The sequence below is a fragment of the Hordeum vulgare genome, chromosome 6H (assembly GCF_904849725.1).
Source record: "Hordeum vulgare subsp. vulgare chromosome 6H, MorexV3_pseudomolecules_assembly, whole genome shotgun sequence".
Lineage (NCBI taxonomy): Eukaryota > Viridiplantae > Streptophyta > Magnoliopsida > Poales > Poaceae > Hordeum > Hordeum vulgare.
Genome location: NC_058523.1, coordinates 552,769,303 through 552,789,333, shown reverse-complemented (window position 1 = coordinate 552,789,333; position 20,031 = coordinate 552,769,303). Strand labels below are relative to the sequence as shown.

General features: G+C 44.1%; 2 protein-coding genes, 2 long non-coding RNA genes and 2 pseudogenes across 5 annotated transcripts; 4 read left to right on the top strand and 2 right to left on the bottom strand.

The window, feature by feature from the left end:
• Positions 1-249: 249 nt before the first annotated feature.
• LOC123403039 lies at positions 250-5,968 on the top strand. The gene is made up of 2 exons (XR_006611389.1): positions 250-612; positions 5,172-5,968. It is a non-coding gene; the product is annotated as an uncharacterized LOC123403039 (long non-coding RNA).
• On the bottom strand, positions 1,414-5,532 carry LOC123403038 (G-type lectin S-receptor-like serine/threonine-protein kinase B120). The gene is made up of 7 exons (XM_045097015.1): positions 4,206-5,532; positions 3,042-3,143; positions 2,734-2,915; positions 2,446-2,656; positions 2,115-2,352; positions 1,887-2,037; positions 1,414-1,809 (listed from the first exon to the last, which is right to left on the bottom strand). Exons 1-7 carry the CDS (start codon positions 5,530-5,532, stop codon positions 1,507-1,509), a joined length of 2,514 nt encoding a protein of 837 aa, XP_044952950.1. The 3' UTR covers positions 1,414-1,506.
• Positions 5,969-6,757: 789 nt separating the features above from the next.
• On the top strand, positions 6,758-8,274 carry LOC123403040. The gene is made up of 2 exons (XR_006611390.1): positions 6,758-6,844; positions 7,708-8,274. It is a non-coding gene; the product is annotated as an uncharacterized LOC123403040 (long non-coding RNA).
• Positions 8,275-8,825: 551 nt separating this feature from the next.
• Positions 8,826-10,133, bottom strand: LOC123403037. Of its 2 annotated transcripts, XM_045097014.1 has the most exons (3): positions 9,583-10,133; positions 9,206-9,511; positions 8,826-9,054 (listed from the first exon to the last, which is right to left on the bottom strand). In XM_045097014.1, the coding sequence occupies exons 1-3, from the start codon at positions 10,034-10,036 to the stop codon at positions 9,032-9,034; spliced, it is 783 nt and encodes a 260-aa protein (XP_044952949.1). In that variant the 5' UTR covers positions 10,037-10,133; the 3' UTR covers positions 8,826-9,031. The 2 variants fall into 2 exon arrangements, with proteins under 2 accessions (XP_044952949.1, XP_044952948.1); XM_045097013.1 differs by having other exon boundaries at positions 8,826-9,511.
• A 1,615-nt stretch (positions 10,134-11,748) lies between these two features.
• Positions 11,749-12,605, top strand: LOC123405866 (annotated as a pseudogene).
• A 284-nt stretch (positions 12,606-12,889) lies between these two features.
• On the top strand, positions 12,890-14,286 carry LOC123405865 (annotated as a pseudogene).
• Positions 14,287-20,031: the final 5,745 nt, after the last annotated feature.

Sequence of the window (20,031 nt, the reverse complement as noted above, 5' to 3'; positions counted from 1 at the left end):
ATAAATCAACATTATTATAAAAAGATTAAAAACGTGTGGTATTTTTTTCTCCCGTTGCAACGCACGGGCCTTTTGCTAGTCTTTAAGAAAAGGTATAAGCGGTTGTCCTGTTTTTATTTTATTATTATATATTTCAATTTAAAACCGGTTGAGCAGCATGAAAACAGAGCGAGTGAGCAGGCAGTACAAAAGTGCGTTTTCCCGTGTTTTTTTTTGTTTGTTTTTGAGACAACTGCGTTTTCATGTGTTTGATTGAGAACTGCGTAGAATGACAGGCCCATAGCCCTGGCTGGGCTGCGCGCGCCGAGGCGCGTCGAATCACCAAAGAAAGCCCTTGGGCCTCGGCCCAGCTGCGCGAGAGGAAGGAAGGAGCTGGTTCCTAAAAAAAAAAAAAAGAGACAGGAGAGGAGGAGGAGCACGGTGGGGGAGGAGACGCCGCATCTCCGGCGGGAGGAGGAGGTGGCGCAACCTTCTTCCTCCCCCCACCACCCTCTTCCCGGCCTCACATTTGGAGCCAGTACGGGCTCGGGCGGCAGATATGGACGGCGTCACGACGGCGGCTTAGCGCGTGAGGCCGTCCGGGCGGAGCGCGGGAGCGAGAGCTTCTCAAAGGTGCGTGCTCTACATGCAAATCTCTACTCTCTAGTTGTTTCTTACAACCCATGCCCTTTGGCCTTTGTGACGGAATCTCCAGCCGAGGTGTCCTCGGTTGATGCCCATGAGCAGTGAGCTAGAGCGGGCACAAGGTGTTTGCGGAAATGCCTGGGAGGAGAACCCGGCTGCTGGCGTATTTTCCAGTCCTCACAAATCAATCTGTCCCTTGAAACAAATCTTTATGGTGCTTCTGTGCTCCCCTAAAACCTTATTTAACCTGATTCCAAAGCGTACAATTAGGTAATCGATCAATGACTCTTTGAACCGGAGCGTGGTAGTTATCAAATCCCCCCAAAAAAGAGGGAGACGTAACCTTGGTACTGTTAAGGGTTGTTCACATTCTCCTATATAAGTTTCTCATTTCTGGACCGATGGCACTTGTTTAGTTATGGGTTATGTTGTATACTTTAAGCATTTTGGATCAATGCGACAGCACGTCTTTTCTTCTAGGTGAGCATTGTGTATGTTTTGTAATGTAATTTGAAGTCGCTTTTCCACATGATTTCTGGCACACTAAAGTGAGATATCCGATATAACCCTGACTATTTCTTACTTCCATGTTTGTACTTATAAAAAGCTGCATAGTAACTAAGAGACATATTGCATGAAAAGCTAACGAATATACAATTATACTATCCCTTTTTTTAAGGACACAAAAGATTAACTGCATAACTTGCCTTCTTTTATGCATCCAAAATTCTTCGTGAGAAGGTCTTTAGAAAGAACATTTAGACCTCGCTCATTTGTTGTGTGAGCTCCTGGAGCTGAAATACATTGTCTATATTAAAACAAAGCTTCTTGTTCTTCAAGAAAAATACCAGTTCACATATGCAGAAATTAGACTGCCAGGTACTAGCGTCCCTCTAGCACTGTAATGCTCATGGTATTTGCAGAATTCACAGTATTTTCTGCTGCTCCATCGGCACAATAGTTATTTTCTACAAAATACATAGGCTCTTTTGGAGTTGGAAGTGATATATCTCCATTCTCCAGAAAGGACACAATTGATGACATGAGTGGCCGCGCATTTGGGCTGCCTTGAACACATAAGAGTCCGATATGGATGCACCGTAAAGTTTCATCCAGTGAGCAGCCCCCCACAATTGGTGAGTCAACAAAATCCTTTGTGTTCCCATCCTTCCATAAGCTCCATGCCTGCATCCATTCTCTTCCCTTTCAAGATGCATATATTTACTATACTTGCAGAAATTCAAACATGTCATTTTACTTACATAGGCTATAATGCTGCTGAAGTCTGCTTTTAGGAGCACAGAGCTGATCTTTGAGCCACTCACAATCTCCAGTAGTAAAACTCCAAAGCTATATACATCAGACTTCACAGAAAACACTCCTTTCAAAACATATTCAGGTGACATGTAACCGCTGTTTGAACACAGAACATAATTTTAGTCAAGTACAAGAATAATGCGTAAAGATAATCCCTGCAGTATATCACTTACTATGTGCCAACAACACGGTTAGTATTTTCTTGCTGCTGATTGCCACCAAATATCCTTGCCATACCAAAATCAGATATCTTAGGACACATTTCGGCATCTAACAATATGTTGCTTGCTTTGAGATCCCTGTGAATTATCTTCAGCCTTGAATCTTGATGAAGATAAAGAAGTCCTCTAGCTACCCCTTTGATTATCTCGAATCTTATCGGCCAATCTAGCATTGATTTTCTTGTGGCATCTGCTACCAATAGCACCAATTGAGGGATAACATCAGTCATTTTGGTTGATTTCATTACTTACTGAAATTTGTCAAGACGTAAGCAGAACATACCGAAAAGCATGGCGTGTAGACTTTTGTTTGATAAGTATTCATATATCAAAAGTTTCTCATCTCCATGGATACAGAAACCTAGAAGTCTAACCAAGTTTTGGTGCTGCAACTTTGCAATGAGTATTACTTCATTTCTGAACTCCATTACCCCCTGACCAGAACCCTTACTTAGCCTTTTCACGGCAATTTCTGTACTATCTTCTAATGTTCCCTGCCAATCGCATACTTTTAGATCAAAGACGATGGAAATACAGTTATGTTGCTCTATAAGACAAAATTTACCATTACCTTGTAAACATTGCCAAAACCTCCATGTCCAAGCATGTTGGAGCTAGAGAAATTGTTCGTTGCAAGTATTATTTCTTTGAAGCTAATAAAAGGATACTTCATGTTTCCATCGCGAAGTTCAACAGAGGTGCTCAAAGTTCCTGACATCAGCTTCTTCCAAATTTTCTTGTTTCTTTGTTTGCCTAGCAGGAATATTGATGCAAACATTGTAATAAAGGAACATAGAACATAGAAATATGGAATAGCATTGGCCTGTGCAAACATGCTTGAGGGAAATACACAGAGAAAAGTATGGAACTGTGTTCTACCTCCCAAGTTGCAGATCCAAACAAGCCACACACATATGATCATGAGCAAACTTGACACAACTGGCAGTGTAATTTTTAAAACAATGCTCTTCCCCTTTTTATCTGTCAAAATTCAGTCTGTAAGCAAACATAATTTAAACATTTGCTAAATAGTTAGTTTCACAAGACAAATATTTCTTACAAGTATGAACTACATGCACATTGTTTCATTCTCAAGCAATCTATTTCTCACATGAATAATTGCATCATGAGTATGATAACATTTGGAACATGCAAATTGTCTGTTTGATACTTAACACTAAAACCCGCACAACATGTTTTGTTGAACTGGATGGAGTGGTTGTCATGCCCTATTTTTTTATACACTATAATCAGATGGCATATACAACTTATGCCAGAACATGAAGGTTTCCTTCTATAGGTATGTATAGACATGGATTCTATGAACTTGTAGGAGCAACTACATTTTCTATTAATAGGAAATAAACCCTCTGTTCCTAAAATAAGACGTTTTGGCAGTTCAAATTGAACTGCCAGCACGTCTTATATTTATAAACAGAGGTAGTAGACAGTAAGCCAAATTCATGTCCAATTAAATAGGACTTGAACCAGGGTTGTGAGACTGTACACTCACTCTCCTGTCAATATGAGCTATGCTCACTTCCTATACATTCGCTGAGATTAGATATATACACTTTGGAACAACTGTATTGGCGGCTGGCAAAATGTTTCTGAACACCTCAATGTCTGAAGCATGTATTAGAAGCTGTTCCTTAATAAATGTTTCAGATGGAAGTGCTTTACATACTAACTAACTTTATAAACATGATCCGAAATATTGTGAACCATTACTTGCTCATATTTTCATGCAACATCCGTGGCTCCTAATCTGCACCCTCCAATTGAATAAGCTATGTTCTTTTCATATAAAAAAGATTGTAGTGATTCACACACTGTATATATGTTACACCAAACTGTTCTATCATAATGGCATTATCAAGTCTTTACCCTCTAATATTTGCCCGCCACTACTAATTTAAACCTATCTTGTACTCACATTGTACGTATAGAACTCAAGAGGATATTACTGGAGCTCCACTGGAGCCGCAAATAGAGGAGTATATCTAACAGCACAAGCAGAGAAACAGAAATAGTAAACTGTACCACTCAGTCCATTAACCCGGATATAGAGAGTTTCCCCTTGTCCAATAAGCTTTTCCATGTCGATCAAATCTCCGATCCATAATAGGCATCTAGTTTCATCCCCATTTATAGCATCAATGCTCATATTGGTGTAAGTAAACGCCGTGCAGGAGCAGTTGCTGGTGCATTCTGCTATGCATTCATCTAAGCTTCTATTCTTGACATACAAGAACTGGCTGGGAACCTTCATGGTTAACATATTTAAGAAGCCATCCCCTTGACCACATCTTAGTGCTTCCATTCGGTGGCATCCCTGCGAAAACCTGCTGGCCGTCCAGTCTTGTTTGTTGTTTGGCTCAAAGCCATCAAGACACTTGCATGTCACAATAGGCTGTGTGTTGTCGCAGTAACCAAATGGACCACAATAACCAAATTTGTTGCATTCCTGGTTAGGTCCTGACCACAGGTCAGTCCATTTGGACCTGCTGCTATTCCAGACTCGTGTTTTTATCTTGCCTGAGTAGTCAATCTTCATTTGCAGTAATGAAACACCTGGTACCGGCAGTCCAAAGGAAGCATAGATCTCATCATCAATAGTACGCAGTTCATAGTAAATTGTGGACTTGATACTCTCGACATACTGTCCGACTACCAAATTTTTATTCCATATAGAACCTCGCATGTATGGGGTTGAGCCATTCCATATAAAACGTTGTCGAAACTCATCAGGGTCTGCACCATATAAGAAGTTGCCTGGGGACGGGTCTTGGGGACTTCTCCAAGAGATGAGCCGTTGTAGTGCATGTGTCTTGTGGGTGAGTCTGAGGTTCATACCTGGAAGGAGGTTCATATGTGGAAGGAGAGTGTCGGTCGGGTAATCGAAGCTTTGCCATAAGATGATGCCATGTGATGACTGAAGGATAAAATTCCCATTGTTCTCAAGCGTGGCTATTCCACCAGTTGCCTCTGACGATGAATTTCCTGCAGCGCTGATGTTTGTCGTCCAGAGAAGCTGTCCGTTGGTGTCTGACAACGCAAGATCGGATTCGCTTGTGAACGCGAGTGTTGCAGAAGAAGGATCAGTTATGGGCATGGCACGGTTGGCAACCCACACACAGTTGTCTTCGGGTATGTTCTTGTACCATATGCCGACGTAGTAATGTTTTGTGCTGGAGCTGGACAGGGAGAAGAATCCCAGGGCAAAAGTGCCGTCATCGGAGGTGATGGTGCTTCCAGCAGAAAGCGGCTTGTCGGGAAGAAGGCGGCTGCCGGATGATGCACAGAACGGGAATAACCAAAATGACCAACAAACAAGCCAGATGATTGTGTGTAGGGGAAGGGGATCCATTGCTGTAGTGAACTATGGAACTGGGATATGGAAGCAAAGAACTGCCTTGGACAATGCAAATCAGAACTGAGGCAGAGTCAGTCAAGCATTTTATTTGGGCTCCTTTTTCCACAGGAAGCTACTGGGAAAGTGGGAATCTTGGAAGTAGTCAAAGAGAGATGTTTCTAGGAAGTTTGAAAATGTTGGGTTGGTTGCTATCACCTGGACTATGATGGACTGACCTTTGTCAGCAAACAGAATAGCCATTTACTTTTCTTTTCGATGTGACTGCTGGGTTTTCTTGTTTGAATGTGCTGATCACTACAATTTTAGTTGGAACAAACCCCTTGTTTTGGTTTTGGTATGTTACCTTAGATTTTTTTGAAACAAACTTATCTTTTGTGTATCTACATATGAGATCATGGGTCTTTATGTCGGACATCAGTGGTGCAGGAAATTCCGTGGTCTTTCCTTTGGATTTGCTTTAGCTAATGTTTGACCATCTGAGTTATAACTGGATAAGTTGAAAACATGGACATACCAGCTCATAAAGAAGCAAACATTGTTTGTTCTTTCGGGCTTCAGATGAACACCATTGAACCCTGTCCGAATGTACAAAAGGACCTTGTGCTTGTTGCTTAAAAATTACATTAGGATGTGAGGTCAAACATTATGGGTGAAATAACGTATATATCCCTGTTCTCTGCAATTATAGAATTCGCCAGCTACGCTGTTGAGATGCCGCAGATCGTCCTCGCCGTGGACTGAAGTTCAGAGGCGGCCGCGGGCGCTTCCCAGGGGACGGCAGGGTGGCGTTGAGCTGCTTAGTGGCGGCTGCCAGGAACTGTCCCAACGTCCAGGAAGAAGGGCATGTGGCAGTCCGGCTGCGTGGCCGTTGCATGGTGATGGGGGGTGAGGCAAATCTGCTCGTTGCCGTCGCGCAGGGTGCTGGAACCGGGGCGCTTTCGGGGTCGCTGTGTGTGGGCCGCTGCAGGAGGCGAATCTGCTGGGGGCTGTTGTGGCATCTGGCCTCGTCGGGCGCTGGACAGGTATGTTCTTGTACCATATGCCGACGTAGTAATGTTTTGTGCTGGAGCTGGACAGGGAGAAGAATCCCAGGGCAAAAGTGCCGTCATCGGAGGTGATGGTGCTTCTACTAGAAAGGGGCTTGCCGGGAAGAAGGCGGTTGCTGGATGATGCACAGAATGGGGATAACCAAAAAGACCAACAAAGAAGGCAGATGATTATTTCTATGGGAATGAGATCCATTGCTGTAACGAACTATGAAACTGGGATATTGAAGAAAGGAAGTGGATGAGTTGCCTTGGGCAAGGTACATCAGAACTCCGGGAAGAAGCAGAGTCAGTCAAGCATTTTATTTGTGGTCCTTTTTCCCACGGGAACTTTCTGGGAGCCTTGGAAGCAGTCAAGGAGAGATATTTCTAGAAAGCTTGAAATGTTGGGTTGTGGTTGTTATCATCTTGGCCATGATAGACTAGCCTTTCTCAATAAAGAGACTAGCCATCTACCTTTCTTTTAGATGTGACTGCTTGGTTTTCTTGTTTGAATGTGCTGATTACTACAATTTTAGTTGGATTCCATATGTTTATGAACAGAGCAAACTCATGTGTTTATCAACAGAACAAATTCATGTACTTTTAGTTGTTTTGGTTTTGGTATTGTTACGTTGGATGTTTTTCTTTTAAATGAACCAATTTTTTGTGCATATACATATGAGATTGTAGGTAAATGTGAACATCAGTAGTGCAGAAAATTCCATGGTCTTCCCACTGGACATGCATCACCTACTGCTTGACCATGTAACTGGAGAGGTTAAAAACATGGACATGTCAGCTCATTAAGAAGCACACATTTCCTTTTCTTTTGGGTTTCAGGAGAACATCATTAGGCCCTGACTGGATTTACAAAGGGACCTTGTTGCTTAAAAATGTGAGGTCAAACTCTCTGGGTGGACTTAGACACACCGTTCTGGTCTCTGCAATTATAGAAGTTTGCCAGCTATGTATTTCAGCGTGCAGTCGTGCCCATGTTTGCGCCCCTAGCTTTGCAAGAAAACGGATTTTTTTAGATGTCTGAATAGAGCGTGTCACCTGTTTAGTGTCTCATCATTTATCTGAAAAGAGTGTATCACTTGAAAAGGATATTTTAGCTGTCTATGCATTTATGTTATTGCAGATGCTCACAGATCACAATGCATGGAAATGCTAAGATGGCAAGGCTGTGTCAGGACCCAAGTGTGTGTTCTCTGAAGAAATCAACACTGCATCGTCGATTCAGTTAAGTTTGAACGAGACAACTCTGACGCTCCTCCTGTCTCCGTACCGCTTCGCCAGTTATGAAGACCCAGATCGTGTCCGATCAGCATCTAACGGCTGCGAGAGCCTCGCTTGTCGCTGTTGGCTTTCCGGCAAGCCTTCAGAGAGCTAACTACTCCATTTTGCCTTTCCTTCTTTTTCCTCCAAGTTGTAATAAGGCTATAAAGCCGCGTTTATAGAACTCTCTGGGTATCTCTCTTGTATTAGGGTTTCCCCCTAAGGCCGCGCTTAGTAGCGGTGTAATCAAATACAGTCGTATTAATTTTCCAGGTGTATCTTACCGGTTGCTAGCAGATTTCCAGCCGGAAAAAAAAACGACGAGGAGAGGTCTGTATTTTTTCGACAGAGGTATTTGTGTCAAAACAGTAATCCAAACAGAACCTAAGCTGCCAGTGTTCCTGGTTGGCCTTTGGTTTTTCTTGTATCACGCTCGAACCCATGAATTCGTCCGATAAAGTAGCTAAGATTTGCGAGTTTCAGTTATTCTTTCTTAATCTTGATCTTCAGGCCAACTTGGGTCTGATAGGCTGGAGCAACTCTGTTTTTCCGTGTATGGGTAGCACTGTAGCAACTCAGAGATCTACTTATTATTTACAGAGTTGTTTCAGCGGATATTCTTATGCTCATACTATCGGGACATCAATCTGCAAGTCATTATCTGACCCCGTGTTCCTGATGCATATGAGTTTAGATAGCATCGTTGTGCTAATAATACACATGTATCTATGTGTGACAGATAGTTGACTTCATATTTGCGAAGAAGTTGGAAGGCGACTTCAGGACTTACAAAGCATGTTGCATAGCTGATTCTCTGGCTTCAGAGATTGTTTTTGGCAAGGGGCATGAGTTTACTGCTGACCGGTAAGTCGTTATGTACCCCCTTGTGTACTCGTGTAGGATCTTCCAAATTATGTATCTGATCAACATTGTTATATATACTATATTTTGTATAAGAAAATTTACATAGGGCACGTCCATTTCCTAAAGTTTGTTCTTTTTAGTGCCGAACCATATGAGTAGAAAAACCTAGTAATCTCCTAAAACAAACATAGTGGCGCCTGCATTCAGTTGGTTACAGTTTTTCCATTCAGAAATAGAAGTTTCGGTAATAAACATTTTGAACCGCTGAGGCTTCCGATCAGCGCCTCAGAGACGAGCATCTGGATTCCCCAGCAGGGGCCATCTCAGACAGGTACAGTAGGACTGCCTGCAAGTTTATGTTTGCATATTATGTTGCTTTCATGCGTAGCAGCATCTCTGACAGATCGATACAGTAGCTGGCACTTAATTTGCACTTGCAAAATCATTTGATTTTTCATGGTGTTCTCAAGGGTCTTGGTGACTGCAGGTGAGCTCACCTGGTTGGCAAATCCGAGCCCGACGCCGAGCAGCGCCCTTCCGAGGATGGTCACGTACACGTTGACGGCCCCGCTGCTGACGGCGGCGCCGGCCAGGCATGCAACTGCTCCGATGATCATGGACGGCGGACGGCCAGGACGCCAGGAGCATCGCGGTGAGCAGCCCGGAGATGTAGAGCGAGGAGGTGAAAAGCGTGAGGAGCTGGCTGTCGAACTTGCAGTAGTTGCTGACGGCGCCGCTGTTCATCCGCCGGTACACGTCCGGGAAGAATTCCCTCAGGAACGGCATCATCGACGACACGCGGCCTGTATCAACGTACACAGTCAAAAAATCATGCTCCAAGGTGCCGATGAAACAAAGTTGGCGTCTCTGGTACCTGAGGCTCCGAGGTCATAGCCGAAGATGGCGCCGGCCATGGCCGCTGTGGCGCAGGAAAGCACCACCACCGCGGTTATCTTCGCACCGTACCGACGCTCCTCCTCGCTGGAACCGCCGGCTCCGGGGTCCATGGAGACGACGGCCATCGCGGAAGCTGAAACAGATGCAAGATGCTGGTCAACGTAGCTGAAGGTCTGAGCTGCTGTGTTGATCGGCAGATCATTTCCAGCCAAGCTTGATGTTGACGTGGGCATGAATGCTCGGGGAAAGCTAGTTTTGTTTGCCGAGCCGTGGGTGATTTGTTTGTTAGTACGGCCGGCACCCGGAGCACAAGTTTTCCACAGCGAAGCTTTGACCTGAGTGCATACCTTATTATTGGCAGCTTTGGAAGAGTGTAACTTACCGACCAATGAGCAATTTCGGACTGGAAATGAAACGGCCAACTGAGGCATGTATCTTTTACGGAGGTATTTCAAACGAAAACGCTGATCCAATCAGGTCCTAAGTATCTATGTTTGCAAGTTCAAACATCTGGCCGGCGTAATTTTTTTCGTTACGTGGACACGGAAATTGTTAAACCTGTTTAGTTTTTTCTAATTCAGAGAACCTCTCACTCCGAAGGAATTTTGCTTATGAGAGTTCAGTTGCCTTTCTTGGCGGAGGTAATGCCTATGAAAAAGTTCCCTGGATAGATTAGAGTAGACAAGCAGTGGAACGGGGCAAAATGTGTGGATGTGAATGGAGCTTTGATAGAAGAAGGAAACCCAGCCACGCAACTAAAAAGTACTGATCATGTGAAGTTACTGTTCACTTATCGCTGTTACTTTTTGCCACATAATTGAACAGTAGTTATAAGAAAAACATTAAGAAAAAACCAAAGGATTGTCGCTTAAGTATGGGAAGCTCTAGGCATCAAACCACTGATGCCTATCCCTGCATCAGACCAATGCCCCACCGTTGGATGAGAATACTTTGACTGGTTAGATTTGATTTGAGAACGTGGTGCATGATAGTTTCCACGTAACAAAAGGATTTGAATGCGATTTGTTTCCTAAAACTGTCCAGCGAAAATTACGTGCCCTCCTAAAGTCATGCAAGCATAATTGGCAGTCTGTTTATTTTTTTTTTCTTTTTGTTGACAATTTGGTTCAAAAATTTCTGTATGCCATGCATGCTACTAAAATCTGATGCATATTAATTTTGCGTCCACCGGAATGAAAATGTGCTTCCATAAGTTAATAAATTTGCTTCAAAGTAAAATATGTTCTACTTAAGGAAAAGTTGTTTTGTGTTGGATAAACTTATTTATCTAACGTCGCAGCTCGAACAGGGAATTTGTTTGCTTCCGATGCATACCAAAATTTCTTTAGTGTAACACACGTTTTCAACACAATGAAATCATGTTTCAGTGAACTCGAGAATTTGCGTGTGGTGCAACAACAATAAGCTTCTATGTTTTTTTCCTTTGGGGAACATAATTATTATGTTTGACCATCATAGCTTGATTAGAGAATTTGCTTCCACGAGATAGATACATGTGTCCAATGTAACTGAATATCCGTTTCGACAGTAAAACTTGGGCCAGCAAATTATACAGTTTGCTTCTATTATGATTAGATTTTTTTAATCTATATACATATTAGGTGTGCTGTATCTTGTTCTGCATCGTTCGTTCGTTCTTTGCTTCATATATTCATGTAACATGTTTCCAACAAATCTAAACATTTGCTTCATTTAAGTGCCAATGGTATACTGTTCCCATCAACGGTTTCTCACTGGCTACAAATTTGCTGCAATCTACTCCCTCCGTTCCTAAATATAAGTCTCTACTATTAAAGCAGGATCGAACGTCGTGATGGTTCGACCTAGCTATGGTTCGACCTTCCTTCTATCGTTAGAGAGAAGAGAAGTCCACCCACGTCCACCCAAACCGTCAAAAGGCAAAAAAAAAAAGACGCGACCCACGAACGCACCTGCCTCCCCCCACGCTCTCACGATCCCCTCCTCTCGGCCTCCGTGGTCTCCCCCAACCCCGGCCTGGCGGCCTCCACTCCACCACCGGCGCCACCTCCCCTCCTTTCCCTGCTCGTAGATCCTCTCAAGCATCGAAGCCCACGGTTAGATCCTCCATCTCTCCTCCCGACGGGAACCCTAGCCGCCGGCCATGCCGACCGACCGACTGACGGCGGTGGCGCCGATCCGATCAGGGCATGATGCAGGATGATGGCAGAAGGGATCCGGGAGGTGGGGGACGGCCGCAGCGGCGCCGGCCACGCCCACGCCGGTGACAGTGCCGACGGCGCCCGCTCAGTCACCTCCCGAGCCGGCCATGCCCGCGCCCACCGCCACCCCCTTTACTCCCGCGCCCACCGCCACCCCTGTTACTCCCGCGCCCACCGCCACCCCCGTCGCGCCCGCTAAGCCGCCACCCGCAGTCGCGCCGATCAAGCCGCCTCCGGTTGTCGCGCCCGTGTCCCGCCGCCGCTCGTCGTGACGCCTCCTCCCGTGTCACCACCGCCCGTGAAGGCGCCTCCTCCCGTGACGCCACCACCGGTCACCGCACCTCCGCCCGCGACGACTCCCCCGCTGGCAGCCGCACCGGCCGAGGCGCCCGCAGTGCTCCCTTCCATGGCGACGCCCCCGCCGGTGGCCGAGGCACCCGCCGTGCTGCCTCCGGCCAAGGCTCCGTCCAAGAGCAAGAACAAGCACAAGAGAAAGAGGAGCGGCAAGAAGAAGTCGCCCGCCCCCGCGCCGGAGCCGTGCAGCCCGCCGGCCCCCATCGCGCCCGAGCCCACCACCGTGGAGGACGTCTCCGGCCCCGCACCATCCGCCAACGATCTGGTAATCCATCACTCTCTTATTTTTTGTTAGAGAAGAGCGGCAGCAACTAATGGTGATCTGAGTTGAACGTTTCTGAATTTGTTCTTGGTGCAGAGCGGGAGCGGCCGGCAGTACGGGCGCTGGGGGATCGTCGTGCAGACCGCCGCCATGGCCGCGCTCCTGCTGTCGCTAGCGTGGTGAACGTGAAACACAACAGAGAGATACATCCATACATCCATACATCTTATTCATGTATCGAGTCCATGATTTAACCATTACGCTTTGCTTGTTATTATGATAGAGATCCATCATTTGTTCGAGGCTTGTAATAAACAGTTTTTTGACATATTTTGGCATCCAGCCGGGTCGGGATCCATCGTTGCGGCGCGTAGTGGAGGCCCTCAGTTGTGTGAGATCTGATTTTATTCAGAATTTGTGTGGAGCTTGAAGCACATGAACAAGAAATTGGAGATGATTCTTTATCCATGGGATCTTCAGAAAGCAGAAAACAACACAGGAAAGTATTCACTATAAATTGTACCATATTCAGATATTTTGTTTGCTTCCGTGGCTGCGGATATGGGCTTCCTGGGATATTTTCTTGCCTGAAGGTACTGATCCTTGTTTTCTCTTTATTTATTATTTCAACAAAGTAACCTCAGATTTCACTTACCATCAGTCTCCCATGTCATTTACCATGGTGACATATCTATCTGGTATATTACTGTTCATTATTGTTGTGTCCATGTACAAAAAACTATAGTACCTGTACTCTGTTTGGCTGATGCACTTGCAATGAATATCCTTTCCTTTCTGAAAAAAAGAACACAAAATAATCTGTTTATGTTTCTAATATCCTCCTTCCAAACAATTTTTAGGGAGCTTCAACAGTGCATTTTCAGGATCCCAGTGCTGAAATAATAAGGTGAAGAACAATCCCCAATGTGCTCGCAAATCTCGAGCAAGCTCGAGACAAACAGAGTCATCAACATGGAAGCCCTCTTACACCATCCTGGCAACAGTTGCCTCAAGACATTCATTTCTATGCTGGGGATTGGGAGGAGCTTCACACGGTCCTGTCGGTGATACTGGAGGATGAGGTGGACGCATTTTCGGGAGTGGGACTAGGGTTCTGTGAAGATGATCTTTTGGATGGTTACAGCAGCCAGGATGGGAATAATATCTGCCAATCGAGACGATCAACAAAACTATCAGGCACTGGCAGCCGTGCATGGGAGAGGGGAAACGAGGCATATTCAGGAGATGAGGGTGGATATGACATAGTGTTATTGAATGAGATCCCTTACTCTGCAAGCTCTCTTCAAAACCTTCATTCGCTCATCAAAAAGGTTAGTTACTAAAATTGTAATGCTATTCTCCAGTGTCATTTTGTCAGAGAAGACTCTCTCTTGCCATGAGATGCCCAATAAAGGCAGCGAGTACTTTCCTGGGGCGCATTATGCGGATTCGCCATCTACATCGAAACTGAACCTGCTTAACTTTGACCTTCATTTCAGCTTGTTCCTGCCCTTGCAGTGCCTGCGGCCACCATATGGAGTGATGTATCTCGCGGCGAAAAAGAGCTACATTGGCTCCAGCAGTTCGGCGCGGTAGCTCAGAGCATTGATCGATGAGGAGGGCGCCTACGGTGTGCACCTCGTCGTCGAGCCCCCGAGAGGGAGATCTGGAAGTTCTTCTCCAAATAAATGCAGCTCATCACGGCTCGCAAAAAACTGACCAAGGCTGCTAGAGCCATCAGTTCTGTATATATAACTTAAACGGATAACCCAGCCAGTGTCTGACATTGTTTGCCATTTTCTGAATGTAGTGCTGATCATGTCAAACTAGAGACAAACTTTGACATTAGGATGTCCTCTGCTAAGTGTCGAGGTTCAATTGTGCAAAACCAACTTGGTGAGCTTTTGAGTGCGGTTTTATTAGGATGTCCTAGGCGGGCCGCGTCGCCGAGGCGGGGGGCGCGAGGGGGCCGGCCGGCGCGGGCGCGGCGGGCGGGCGAGCAGGGAGGGCGCGACGAGGAAGGAGGCACGCTGATCCTCGGGGACGTCGGGCGCGCATCCGCGTTCGTCATCGCCACGCCGTGGAAGCTGCAGGCCGACGAGCTCGCCACCGTGCGCCTCTTCAAGGACAACACCCCCTCCGTCGTCTACATCACCAACCTCGCCGTCAGGTACGGCCGAGCCGATCCCCTCCCTCTCTCTCTCACCCGCCCCCTTCCCTGGGCGCCTCCATTGCTCTCGCCTTGGCCGGCGCCTGACGCGAAGAAGCTTGGGGTTTCTGTTTTGGCTCTTTGTGCAGGCAGGACGCCTTCACGCTGGACGTGCTCGAGGTGCCGATTTACTTTTCTGTTTAAATGATAATTTTGGTTCAATGAAAGGAAGACTTACTTCCCTTCCCCATTTCTCTCTCTAATCCCCCATGCTCACATGTGGTATGCTCTTCTCTTGTAGATGTGCAGGAAGAAAAGGGCCATTGGATTGTACAGGAAGAGTGGGATGTTGTTCTTTGCTGCTCCTCCACATTGCCCCTGGTAAGCTGGTTGCTCTCCCTCCTTCTAGATTTGTATGTCGGTATGTGTCTGCTGCTAAAACAACAATCACCACCAATTAGCCTTGTTTGTGTAGTTAATTGTTGCACTCAACGGACAATGAAATTGGAATTCTTGGTGTTGATGACAGTTAATCTTGTCAATAATAGATTCCAACTTAACTTCTCAAATAGAATTACCGAATGATTTTTCTAGAACACATCACATGACATGATTGATTGCTTCACTGTACATTGGAACGCAGGGCGATACTTTACAACGATGGCGAACAGAACCATTTATCATGATTATAGGAAGTGGAAGGTAATAGCGGTGCACAGTGCAGTTATGTGTTTGTAACCATGTTTATCGATGATCTGACAATTTTGTATTAAATGTGTTATTTTAGATGGGTTCCACCTGCTTTGCCATGCAGATCGTAAAAAAGGATCTACTTTTGCAGCTGGTAGAACCAGGGTAAGGTTTAGTCAGACCTTGTCACATGCTCTTTTTTACTTTGCCATCTTTTAGATGGTGTCTATTACACAATTAATTTGTGTTCAATTCTCCGCCGTGTTGAAGTGGAACGCACATTGACTGAGGCACAACATGATGAATTTGAGGACATGCTGCGTGCATTAACATTAGAGAGAAGTCAGATAAGGGCAGTTATGGGATTTGCATTGGATAATGTCGATGTTGCTGGAGAGGTAATACCCGCCTTGCACATTTGACCTAATCAGCTAATTTCTCTCTTCTTTTTGCCTTGAATTAAGTCTACTTGTGATTATGAATTTGTTATTGTTTTGATTGATTTGATCTCATGCGTGCTGTTAATAGCTCTTTCTTGTTATTATTTCGTTATGAGTAAATCTGATTGTGGTTGTGCCTTGCAAGCTTGATGAACTATCTGATTGAAACATATGCTTGATGAGACCTAATGTAAGGGAGTAGACAAGATAATACATACAGTGATACATTTTTACTGTCAGAACTGTCTGGTTGCATATATAACTGTACATGTTTTATTCTCTGCTTGATGTCATTTATTTGTTGTATATTGTTGTGCACTTCCAAGTATATTTTTTCCTTAATCTATATGCAATATCAGATCCTCATTTCTTTCTATGTAGTTTCATTGCCCGCCCCTCATGATTGGATGGTTCAGGATTCAGTCTCTCGTCTGAGGGCTCATGTGCTGACTGCATAAACCAGTTAGTAGGGTTGCTTAACTTTCTTCCACACTCATTCTCATCAGCCATCACGTGCTCCGTATAGTCGTATTGCAATCTATGTCAATCAGGAAAAGCGTGGGTTTATAATAGAATTAAAAACATTGCTTCCCCTCGCCGTTGGATGCGCACGGCGGCGGCGATGGAGGTGGTGGCGGAGGCGGGGGCGTACCAGGAGATGCTGTGGGTGGTGGAGGCCTGCGCTTCGCGCATCCAGGCCCCTTCTCCTCCTCCTCCTAACTGCCGGCGCTTGGCAGGAGGAACACGAGCCGCCGCCTCCCGGATGCAGCTCTTCAGTGTGCTCGACAAGGTCCGTCTTCCCTTCTCCATTTCTCTCTCTAATCCCCCATGCTCACATGTGGTATGCTCTTCTCTTGTAGATGTGGGTGGGTTGCCTGCAGCAGCATCATTATCGCTAAGCACTCTTGAAAGTGAGCATCCCCGATCCTAATCCTTTCAGCTTCAGTCAATTTTCACTTTGTTTTGCTTCGCCTTGTTCTTCCCAGATTGTTAAATTGGTGTTCACTTTTCGCGGAGGCTGCAGACCGGACAGATCACTAGAGTGTACGTCCTGACAGAAGAAGTAATCTGATTCTTGTTGTTTTCCATCTCCAAGTAGTTTGGGCGTATGTCCTTTTAGACTGGGAATTTTCTATCTGCCGTCTGTTCCAGTCAATCAGTCCATGCTGAGATGGAGCAGCGCTTGTGTAAAAAAATTGTGCTCTGTGATTGGAATCATCCAATGCTACGTAATGGCTAAGATTTTTTAGGTAGAAGTAAGGTGATTGGAAGAATATTTGGTTTGTGGTTTAAAGTGCTAAGTTCTTGGTCCATGATGAAGATTTGCAGTTTTGTTTTAGTCCGCTAGGCCTAAGGTAAATCATTCAACTTTTTACATGTTTTGAAATTAATTAACAATATTTGTTTGACTTGGTTTGGACTTTAGGCTTGTTGATTCAACAAACGCACCTATGAGGAATTGATTTAGTTAGCTTTTCTGTAGATATTAGTATTTTTTTGGACCCCTCCAATTTTTACACTACAATGGGGGTTCGCAGCAGGGCAGAGCAGTCATGTAGTGTCATCGGTGTTCATGAGCATCAGGTTACGGTGGTCGTTGGCATGTTTCTCAATGTGGTTTGCATCTCCTCCCACCACGGCGATCAGCAACCATGTATTCACCACAAGAGCCCCTCTCCATTGATTTACATGAGTATGTGTCAATTTATTCTCCCATGGTAAATAGATGCTCGAATTTGCTTACATTTCATACATAATTTAGTTATTTGAATTTAGATATATTATGCCCCCATATATGGAGAGGCGAATCATTGTGTTTTCGATTTTCATATCGACTCCAAATTTATTTGTTTTGACCATATCTATACTACAAGCTTAATACTTGTTTTGAGCCGAGACGTACGATGCCGCCCACCTACCCATTTCTATACACAACCCATCAGTGACATGGTCGACTGTGATGGCGGATGCATTGTTCTCTCTTGTAAGTATACCTGCATCCTCCCTCTTCCACTCCCTTGTACAGAAAACTAGGTTTATGAGATTTCCATCTCTCCTATACTCTCAATTCTTGTGTTGTGTTATGTTACGTTAGGTGATTGTAAACTTGAGGAAAGGAAGTCCACTATGTAGTAGTAATATGCATTTGTTAAAGCTTACTGACACAACCTATTCACATATGTACACTATAGCTGTTCAAGCAAAAGTTGTCTACAAAAGTGTGTAAAAGGACCTTCACTATGTAGTAGTAATGCGTGGTTTTCTTACTCGTACATAAATGAAATAAACATCTATTTGTCAATAAAAACTTAATGATTGTCAGTTTGAATGCCAACTAGAAAATGGATCATAATCTTTCAGGCTTTGTATTCAGAAATAATCTCATACTTGCTTACAAATCAATAAATATGAGAAAGAAACACGGTTAAAGGGGGAAGCTCCCTCCTTCAACTTAATGTGGTTTGGTAGAAGCGAGTCCTATGTGTGTGCCTATGCCTACCATTGTACCACAGGAGAGTTCTCAAAGTCATTAAATATGCCCATTTGCCTGCCTATGAGAACATTTGCTCACAACACGTCTGTTTTGTGGTCTTCTGAAGTTGCTTCCTTGGAACATGGCGCTGTTATTATTTTTTATGTTTCATTATTGTTCATTATCTTTATTTTGTTGTGGATGACAGTACTCCCCATTTCCCAGAAGCTGAATCTTATCTTCTTTGTCCATCTGAATATTGAACATTCGCATTGTCTTTGAACGTCCCAACTACGATGAGGGAAACAGTAAAACTGGAGCATCTTCTTTCATGTATAACTTTTTTTATTTTATTTTGTCTTAATTTGTACTTTGTAAATATTAAACAGCTGATTCTCCCAGTATATTTACACCATGATGTCGTTTTTTAGCAGAAGGGTTAAGAATGAAAACTAAGGTTCTTCAAGTATGAGCATGGGTTTCATGTAAGCAACTGGCTTTGGTGTTCCTTTTCTAAGTCATGAAAGGCAACTTTAGCATTTTTGGCATGTAGCACCGTCTCCAATCAAAATCTACGAGCAGCGACCAAGGCGAGGCGTAGAACGGGAATAAGAGTACTTGGTCAAGCATCTGCTGCCATCGTAAAAAATTAGGAACTTGGAGGTTTATAGAAACCATTTTATAAATCATCACGCATGCATCTTGATTATGTTTGGGATTATTCTGAGATATTGCCTCCATTACTTATGTTTCAGAGAAGGAATTTATCTTGTGATAAATGGAGGAGGTTCAAGACTATGGTTGTCCCTGCAAATGTGACTCTGTGAGATAAAGTTTTCTACAGTGGTTAACATGGATAATTGCCTTATTGACTATCACCCCTGAGCCCTTGGATATGTTTCTACACAGCCTGAGATGCGCTTGGATATGAAGAAATGGAGCAGCTTGGATATGAAGAAATGGAGCAACATATGGCGGACGTTAGTCCAATTCAACTATTTACTTTGTCCTTTATCGTCTGATTATGTAGAATCTTAGATCAGAGTGAGTCACCATGGAGGCTGACGAGATAGCCTTCAGGATTGTTTAACGGAAATATTGTAACAAAAGAGTTTTGAATATGGCATGTCATTTATTACTCTTGCCCATCGTTACACAACTTAAGTCCTATGCTGACATTACATTCAATGGGTAGATTGTTTTGTTTACGCCTCCACTCAAATTTCCTACGCTGGCAAATTCCTATGACTCCTAACTGGATTAATAGAATGTGCATCTTGTTTGTGTTGGATTCTAAATTTCTTATGGACGTAGGTATTAATTACAATATTTCCCTTTTCCAAAAAGGTTGACTTATTTCGAGTCGAGCACGTTCAGAAATAGATCGATGTCTCGGAGAAAACATAAAAAGAAGATCGATCATAGAGATTGATGCAGTAGAGTGTGTAGTACATAGTGGTAATTTACCAAGAATTTTATGGACATACATGTATAAAAAAAGTAGTATGGTTATGAATATAAAATAAATTACAGTACATTCGTTCTAAATTACAAAATGTTTCGGATATGTTAATATGGACTACATACAGACTGAACTGAATGAAGCACACTAAAATGCGTCTATATACATCTGAATCAGAAAGATGTTAGAACATCTTATAAATTGAAACACGGGAAATATTTAGAAAATGTCATTCTATTCTTAAGTATTGTTTGTTTGTTGTGGACCTTGCATGGCTTCATGTGGTGAAAATTCTCTAATATGCCTTCCCGTCGTTCACTATATATGTATGCTTGTTCGGTGATTCTGTAGTAATCAATGCTAAAGATGCCAGATGTAAGGAGCACTGTACTGAT